Source organism: Haliotis cracherodii, unplaced genomic scaffold, assembly GCF_022045235.1.
Source record: "Haliotis cracherodii isolate W230 unplaced genomic scaffold, xgHalCrac1.p SCAF_8, whole genome shotgun sequence".
NCBI classification, from domain to species: Eukaryota; Metazoa; Mollusca; class Gastropoda; order Lepetellida; family Haliotidae; genus Haliotis; species Haliotis cracherodii.
Genome location: NW_027266341.1, coordinates 38015985 through 38026176, shown reverse-complemented (window position 1 = coordinate 38026176; position 10192 = coordinate 38015985). Strand labels below are relative to the sequence as shown.

Below are 10192 nucleotides of genomic sequence, written 5' to 3'. Positions count from 1 at the left end.
CTCACCAAGAGCGTAAGTCATTAAATGATTTTGTCGTATACAAGGTTGCGGTGATAAACGGCATATAATTGACATCCTATGCCATATGGCGCCATTACGGCATTAATGTGTTCTTGAGCTTTATCAAAACTTAGTTGTGTGTGTCATCGATTAATAACATTAACCGACCAAAGGTGAAATGGGATTGTTTACTCAACCTCTCTGTACTTTGACTTTTTGGGAACAGTATTTCTGTTGCCGCTACTGTCAGAGGTACTCATATCACATTAACATAGCATTTATCAAGTTGAGGAAGAGTCCAGGACCTGATTGAACTTTTAACGATTATTGACTTGCCCCGATTGGGGCCTAGTTTTTCAAGACTACAGCTCATGTTCAAATTTAGATTTTAAAGAATTTAGGTGAACTTACTACTGGTGTGCATCATGGACATACAGCGTATTGCATCTGTGGTTGTGGTCACGTGTGTGAAGATGTTTTCATTTACACATTTACCTCTCTTTTCTAATACGAGAGATAGGGGAGAGAGAGAGGGGAGGAGAGAGAGTGGAGGGATGGAGGGAGAAAGGGAGAGAGAGAGGGAGGGGGGTGGGGGGTGGGGTGGTGGAGAGGGACATTACTTGAGCGGCATTAGTGATGACCTCCACAGTCTACAAATAATGCTTTTATTTGAAAATGTATTCTCGTTCCTAGAAAACTAATTGGTAAGGGTTTTGGGAAAAGCTAATAACGTTATCAATACATATACATGTATGCTGAATTCAAGTTATGTTGAGCCAAGGTTTGGATCACGTACAACTAATTCTGAATTAGAGTTACGTAAGGTCATGGTTTGGATCTTGTACAACATATGCCGAGATATCAGAAGTGGGGGTCCCATATTGTTAAGATGTAGAAAATCGAATCCGGGCATTCAGCGTGACGAGCGAGCACTTTAACCGGTGAGCCTCCCCCCCCCCCCCCCCCCCCCCCACACACACACACACACACACCCACCCCCCACCCCACCCCCACACACACTGCAACTCACATTACTCTCAGCATACCGGGTACCCACACACTGCAGCTCACATTACTCTCAGCATACCGGGTACCCACACACCGCAACTCACATTACTCTCAGCATACCGGGTACCCACACACTGCAGCTCACATTACTCTCAGCATACCGGGTACCCACACACCGCAACTCACATTACTCTCAGCATACCGGGTACCCACACACTGCAGCTCACATTACTCTCAGCATACCGGGTACCCACACACCGCAACTCACATTACTCTCAGCATACCGGGTACCCACACACCACAACTCACATTACTCTCAGCATACCGGGTACCCACACACTGCAGCTCGCATTACTCTCAGCATACCGGGTACCCACACACTGCAACTCACATTACTCTCAGCATACCGGGTACCCACACACTGCAGCTCGCATTACTCTCAGCATACCGGGTACCCACACAATGCAACTCACATTACTCTCAGCATACCGGGTACCCACACAATGCAACTCACATTACTCTCAGCATACCGGGTACCCACACACTGCAGCTCACATAACTCTCAGCATTACGGGTACCCACACACTGCAACTCAAATTACTCTCAGCATACCGGGTACCCACACACTGCAGCTCACATTACTCTCAGCATACCGGGTACCCACACACTGCAACTCACATTACTCTCAGTATTACGGGTACCCACACAATGCAACTCACATTACTCTCAGCATACTGGGTACCCACACACTGCAACTCACATTACTCTCAGCCTACCGGGTACCCACACACTGCAAGACACATTACTCTCAGCATACCGGGTACCCACACACTGCAGCTCACATTACTCTCAGCATACCGGGTACCCACACACTGCAACTCACATTACTCTCAGCCTACCGGGTACCCACACACTGCAAGACACATTACTCTCAGCATACCGGGTACCCACACACTGCAACTCACATTACTCTCAGCCTACCGGGTACCCACACACTGAACTGAGATAATGCACTCATTCAGGTTTGCCATACAGTATAAAGGTGAGAATGAATAATGGTTTTAGGCCAGGTTAGGCGAACCAGTGGCTAATACCATGAGCAGCAATACACGCAATCTGTAACACATCGAGATCACCCGAGCCTAAACATGGGACACATTGGGGCTTCTTGGGACTCATTCTAACCGCAAATTCACCGCGATAATGTCAATATTACATTTTATAGGAATTACACTGTCATTTGAGAATGTTTATGAATTGTAACGTTACTTGGACTATCCTATTCGCTTGATATTAAGAATACAATGCTTCTCTAAAACTCAAAGAGCGAGTTATTTCCTTTAGAACCTGGAAATGATTAACTAAATACATCAGCAAATGGGTAGCCGGTCGGAGGTGATGTGACTGTTTATTTCTCGCGCCTGACAAGCAGCTTTTGCTGTATTTTCCCCAGGGAGCTGAGAGTGAAAATCGAGTGCACGATAATCTACTATTAGCGCTTGGAGCATTGTGAAGACAGTTTTATCTTCGGCGACATTAACGCGATTGTGTGGTTGTGATAAAAAACATGAATGCTGTGGAACCCGCTTATCCGGACCCCAGATCGCCGAAAACCTCGCCTACCGGACAATATTCATGTGAAATGAAATAAATACCCCTAAAAATGCTTCTTGTGCCGAAATTAATTTTATTAATCTCTTTAACTTAGAAAACTTTAAATTTTCGAAAACAAGTGCGATCCCAAAGTTCTTCCCATTACTTATGGCGATTGATTGCCTGGTAGATGACACAATGTATTGCCGATCCCAGCTCATTTCAGATAGAACTGTAACAATTGAGAACCATTTTAGGAGCCGAATCTCAATACAACAGTATCCGTTGGCTGATATATGGGTCACATATAAAGACAGGCTCTGACGCTGATGAATTGATCGCACGTCAATCGTTTATCTGCTGTGTGTCTACATTACTCAATGGGCCGTGAAATAGTCGTATTAATTCACAATCATGAACATATGTCGCCACACAACAATATAAATATGACCATAACGACCCGCCCCTTGCTATTCAATACATTCCACACAAACACGTGGGCTGCCGCGTCTTGTTTGTTTGTTTGTTTGTTGTTTAACGCCGCACTCGGCAATATTCCAGCTATATGACGGCGGTCTGTAAATAATCGAGTCTGGACCAGACAATCCAGTGACTAATATCATGAACATCGATCCACGCAATTGGGAACGATGACATGCTTCAACCAAGTCAGCGAGCCTGACCATCCGATCCCGTTAGTCGCCTCTTACGACCAGCATTGTCGCATTTTACGGCAAGCATGGAATGCTGAAGACCTATTCGGATCTACACCGGATCTACACCGGTTGAGATGTTAATGATTCTATCCAGTAATTAAAACTGACCGTGTTTTTTCTATATTTAGTGCTGTCTTTTTCAACATGATGACTTATGCTGAATGTGACCAACTGGGGGTGGTGTGCTCGGAAAAGGAGCTGGCTAAGCTGGTCATTTGTTTTGCTTTTATTGTTGCTCTAAGCCCAAACTGTGCACACACGTACATGTAATAGTTTTTGAATACTTAGTTATTTTGTTATTACCTTCTTGTTGCCCTGTCTTGCGCTCGGCATTAAAGGGTTAAGCAAGAACTGGTCGGCTCGGTGTCAGTATACTGTGTCAGAATGGGGTATTTAAGTTAAACTGCGGCATGGTACCTCAGTGGGCTGGAAATAAAGTCAGCATCAATCCGGACTAGTACAAGCAGCCACACACACACACAAACACACACGCACGCACGCACGCACGCACGCACGCACGCACGCACACACACACACGCGTGCGTGCGCACAAACGTGCATGCATGTAGCTATATAAGTGCAGTCATCTTGGACGCGTTGTTAACTCCATTTCGCCTAACTGCTCTTTCCAAGAAAGGTGCGGGAGTACAAATTAATTCGCTCAAAATTAGCCTGTTGGAGAACACGTGCACAATGCATGACCGTTAACGAAAGTAGAGAACACCCGCAGTCTGTACACAGGGAAATACGGTAGTCGGGGTGAAATGTATAATGAAGCAATCGTACAAAGCGTCCCCTTGTATTTGCATAGTGTGTTTAGCTGTTTGCGATGCTTGATTCATACATACATATAGTTTAATCGTATGTGAGTACGTGAGTTTCACACTCTAAACCTTCCAGACAGCCACAGTCTTGTTTTTTTTAGGTCACGTAGCATAGTCCTGTTTTTTTTAAGGTCACGTAACACCGTGATAGAATGCTGTGACGATGGGGGACGTTCCTGAGGACATCAGATTGGAAGCGGCACCTGCTTAATTGAAATTACACAAGGCCAAATTAGCTGAGTATAACAATTGACAATACTTACTGACGGGGAGCTAATTGGATACATCTGTGTTCGGAGTAATAACGACAGACAGTGAACTTTAATACCGAATACGCGTGGTGATTTTTATAAGTTAGATGCATGTTGTCATGTAAACCATATATAGCAAAGTTTAAGCTTAAAGGTCCCACGGAAATGATCATTGCTTTATGTTTTATCAACTTATTTTTAATATTTACCACTATGCTTTACTGGTGAGACAGTGACACGTTCATTGTCTGACGTATCAGTAGGATCAAAAAGTGTTTAATAGACAGACAGACAAAGAGAATATTATATCTTATTTATCTATTCATTTATTTATTTGTTCGTTCATTTATTTATTTATTTGTTCGGTCGTTCATTCATTCATTCATTCATTTATTGTTCCAACACATTTACAACATAATAACATTAGAATCACAAATTTGAATTAAACTACACAGGAGATTCCTTGTGGAATTATGAAATACTGTAGTAACATGTAACACGCAACCTTTTTACAAATACTAGTATAACATTAGTGATCAAACATGTTTCTCCGTCGTTTTAGAATATAAAAGCAGACATTGGCTAACTATTATGGCAGATATTCACTAGACATTAAAAATGATAGCAGCTCTAATTGTGTAATATTTTGTAAAAGAACTTTTAAAATAACAAAAGCAAGAACACCCCCAGACCTACACTACGCAACCCTACACACACACACACACACACACACACACACACACACACACACACACACACACACACACACACACACACACACACACACACACACACACACACACACACACACACACACACACACACACACAGGCACACACTCAGGCACACACACACACACTCAGGCACACACACACACACGCACGCACGCACGCACGCACACACACGCACGCACGCACGCACGCACGCACGCACGCACGCACACACTTAGGTACACAGACACCAAACTTTCAATGTTCCTTATCTTTTGTTATTAAAAAATAAATTCACTTTATACATGTTAGCTGTCATATAATAATATTTATGAATTATTTGTTTTCTTTCTTTTTCAAATGAAGGACACGTATACAAATAGTGAAATTCATCACCCTAAATGATGTCATATAATTGGCAGAGTTGGCAGTTTCAGTTAATGGTATCTTCCTATGTGGGAGTGAATTTAATGAAATATACCTCCTTTCGTCTTTTGTTTGTTACTGACCTGGCAAATATTGCGCAATGAAATTATTACGAGTGTCTGTCACTCCCAGTTTTCGAAGTACATTCCTGCTCGCAAAATTTACAATATACAGGTAGTCACTGATGAGTACGTCCCTGGGTATGCGCGAATTAACAGATTTCCGGATTATGAGTTGCGAGGATTATGAAAAGCTCGAATTACGAGATACACGGATTACGTGCATCACCAGGTACATACTACAGATCGAGACTGTCCTTTGGGTTCAAGCAAATATTATAAATAACACTGTCACCGTGAACAACTATTTTGGCAGCCATGGACAGCAAACGGAAGGTAGTCAGGATCGACATTTTCAAATAACTAAAGTCCTGTTATTTAATAAGGTTTGTTGGAGAAATATATTCGTTCAGAGTTTTTGCCACTTTTTCTACAACCTGTCAGCCCCACCCATGGGAGAAGTCATCTTGATTTCCAAGAAATGACTTGTTGAGCTGATTTCCAAGTAATGTCTTGGTTGAGTCCAAAAAGTGCAAATATGCATCAGGTTCTCTGTATGAAATTAAAGCATGTATCTTTTCAGGGTTATTCGCAACTTCTTTTTGAAAAATATGTGTTTTGGAAGATTAACTCGTCAATACTATTATTATTTTAATCTGCAGCTTTAGTATTATTGGGTGCATTTACAACAACCTGTGACCCCTTTAAAGGGTCTTCTAAGATGCTAGACCTTTGAAGCCATGTTTCATTACGCATTCCAGGAGAGCAGAGTTTTCAAAGCGCTCTTGCCGTCATGGTAGTGTGAGTAAGATGCTTTTACGCCGCTTTCCGCCATGGTAGAATGGAGATTAACCTACAGTGCTCGGTTCCAAATTAAAATAAGAGGATGCTGCTCTACAGTAAGAATACATAAAATTGCAGAACACAGTAGGATTAAAGCTAAACACCTCGATAACCATCGAGAGAGCCTCGAGCGGAAGTGTCGACCACCAAGTTTGGTTGACACTTGATGTAGAACTGCAGGTAATCCAACAGAATCATAAATGACAAAATGCATCAAGAGATATTACTGGTTATCTTTATTTCAGGTACAGCAGATTCTACTCAGGTGTGTTGAGAACTATAGTGACCACTTCATCGAGAGCAGTGAGGGTCGTGAGCGCAAGGGTCAACCGCCGAGGATCTAGCAGCCAAAAGGTCATCCTCCTCGTTAACCTAGTTTGCCATAAACCGAAGGGTCGACCAGCAAGTTGGGTTCACATGTGATGTCGGTGGAGCTGGCACACACACACGTCCCTGCAGACGTCGGTATTTCAGTGTCGAGAGAGTAGCAGCCTCCACCCACGTAGCATTGCTCTGTAACAGACCATGGTCGATCATTAAGAACAAATTGTGTCCTTCGTAGAACTACAAGACAATGTATAACTGGAAATAATGACATCATGAGGTGGTGTCACTCAAGGATAAACTTTTGCATTAAACGTTTCTCCTGCAGAAACATGTTTTACACAAGGTCAATTCGGTCTTCTAATAATCATGCAGTTAAAAGGTCATTGCACTACAGAAAGCGTTATTTATATGTTTTAAAGGGGGAGATGCTCTAGGATTTATCAGCAATGTTTAGCCTGTGTTTATACGTATTCAATGCATCTGTGTACGAAAGGTAACCAGTAACTGTTAGACTATGAGATATACATTAACGTTTAGAGTTAGCCGAAACGACTAATGTCAAACTTGCTGGTCTTTAAAAGAAAATCTACTAATTGTCAATAACTTTCACAATTGAAAATTTTCTGTTCCTCAGCGCCTCGATTAGCCAGCATTGAACTCCAGTGAACAGTTTCTTCATCTAGGACATAAACGTGACGAGTATAATACAGTACCTGTTCCAACAAGTGCGACAGTCTGTGTGACGATAACCTGTTGATCATTCCTCTTCGTCTGACCGGCTACAGCACAGGTGTACGTGTTACAGCCGGAAGTGAACTCTCCAGAGTTGCAGGTGTCGCCATCTTGGCATGCTGGAAAACAAATCGTAGACTGAGCTAGATCAACAAAGCTAAACTGACCACAAGTTCTAAAACAATGATTTTCAACCGGACGTACGATCCTTTGAAAACTTTTGCATTTAGCAAACACAATAAAATCAGATCTTAGTTTTCGCTACCGCTAAGCAAAGATGTGAGGACACGCCATTACGGGTCACGCCAGACAGACCTTTCGCAAACTTTGACCGACCAATGGAATGACTGACTGGACTACAGTAATAGTTTCAAATTGGCGACAACACTTCAAAACAGTTTTTGACAAATTCTCGATTAAATCTTTAAAACCTGAACAAATCAACATTCTAAAATAGCGAATAGATGGCCTAGATTGTATGGATTCAGTTATAAAGCCCGTTACTGTCGTTCGGAAAATCATTTTCGGTTGCATAATTAGAAAACGTATTCCTACTGTTACTTTCCTGATCTGGTAAGAAACACTCTGATTGGTCGGATGAAGGGTCGTTCTTGTGTGAATCGTAATTAGATGTCCTAAAACCCATGTTTAGTGGAAGCGAAAATTAAGATTTGATTTTAGTGAGATTGTGCAGCTTGAGATTTAAAAAGACTGGCGTAATCAGTTAAGAATGGGTCTGTGTTAACAACACAGGTGTTCAGGTGACACTGAGTCAGCACTTACATGAGGATCCTGTCACCAGGCGGACCTTTGATTTTCGGCACTTGTAGGTGATGCAGGGGCCGGATCCTGTGACGGTGAAGGTTTCATCCTCCAATCTCCGAACTCCATCTACCATACAGCCGTCCGATGTCATCGCGTAGTCGAGGGTAACTGTGAACAGACCGATATAAGGAAAATCCACTTTTAGTCAAAGGGTGTGTGAGTGAATGAACGATTCCTTTTATTCCTGGTACAAGACATCCGTTCGATATAAACAAGTAACAAGTACTAATAACTTCGGTCAACAATGGGATAGGAATAAGCAATCTAAATAAGGAAAAAAGTTATTGAAATCCAGTTTTGGGAAACAGGAAGCATTAGAATGTAAAATATTTCATCTTCTGTTGAATAGTGTTTATTGAAATGGCAGTGGAGGAGTGACGTCACGGTATTAATCACATCCTGCTCATGCTTTTTTAATCTTTAGAAGAGGTCAAGGCTGACGGATATATCTCCTTGATCCTTTAATAGGTGTGTCGTCAGACAATTAGTGAACCTGTGTATTCTATCTGTGTTGTATGTGATAACCACGTACATGTAGTCACCCCGGGGGTGACAGCAGACCCCAGGGCTGCCAGGGAGAGAACCAACAGCAAAGTGATAGCTGACATTTTGAGCTGCAATATAAGTAATACAGGTCAGATACACTAGAAGGTAACATTCAATTGACGTATAGTGTTGTAATGGCTAAAATTTTGAGCTGCACTATACATGTGCTGAATACAGGTCAGATATACGAGAAAATAACATAATGTAAATAACAGAATTACATGAATAGGAACGCCCTGTTCTTATAGTGACAACGAACCTTCAAGGTATTGTCATCCTACAAGATGTATGCAAGCATATTTGTACTTGATAACAGGTTATCTACACTGCTCTATATATATACATCTCTTGCAGCATACACAAGACCTACATGTCCATAACACCTATATGTCCATAACACCTACATGTCCATACCACCTGCATGTCCTTACGTTAACATACCATTTTCTACCTAAAGGATATATATCCAATCTTTGCCCTCGGTATATATACCATATATATGCTTTAAGCGTACATGTCACTTATGTATCTTAAATATACCTCTTTGACTTAAGTTTGTTTGTGTGTTGTTTTACGCCGCACTCAGCAATATTCCAGCTATAAAATGGCAGCCTGTAAAACAATAGAGTCTGGACCAGACAATCCAAGTAATTGGCATTGTGCACAATATCCACGCCGTCAGAATGACATGCAATCAACCATCGAGCCTGATGAATTTGGCAGCCTCTTACAGCCCGCAGACAGACAGACAGACAATAGTTTATTAACGTCTCACTCCTGTACATACATAAAACAGCTTTATACAACTTGACATAGATAAAATGTACAGAACCATTCAATAGAATTATGAGAGACGAATTATCACAGAATTTATACATAAATGATATGAAGATGATATAGTAAAAAGTTATCCATATAAAAGATGTTTTATACGATTAAGAATTAAAAAGCAGACTTTGGCAAGTATAAAACACACACTGGAGTCACTGAAAATAAAACAAAGTTTGTCGATATCAGGCATATCTAAAACATTATAAGATTTAGCAATACATTCATTAATAAGAGTTGCCCTGATATCATCATATAATGCGCAGTGAAACAAAACATGGACCTCGTCTTCTACGCTGTCATTACAGTGAAAACATCTTCTATTATTGACAGGTACACCTTCGTATTGACCGGTTTCCACTCGAATAGGAGCCACACCACATCTAAACTTGGCTAATGCCGATCTATAGCAGAGGTTGCTGCGGAGCTTGTCTAACCCGGGAACAGCACGGGACTTTGACCAAAGAATACATTACACCTGTACTACTGACGTATGTATCTTCT

The 10192-nt window shown here is 41.7% G+C and overlaps 1 protein-coding gene across 1 annotated transcript; it reads right to left on the bottom strand.

The window, feature by feature from the left end:
• Positions 1-6797: 6797 nt before the first annotated feature.
• Positions 6798-8923, bottom strand: LOC139450743 (uncharacterized). The gene is made up of 4 exons (XM_071232564.1): positions 8847-8923; positions 8273-8422; positions 7471-7608; positions 6798-6943 (listed from the first exon to the last, which is right to left on the bottom strand). Exons 1-4 carry the CDS (start codon positions 8920-8922, stop codon positions 6798-6800), a joined length of 510 nt encoding a protein of 169 aa, XP_071088665.1. The 5' UTR covers position 8923.
• Between the last annotated feature and the right edge of the window lie 1269 nt (positions 8924-10192).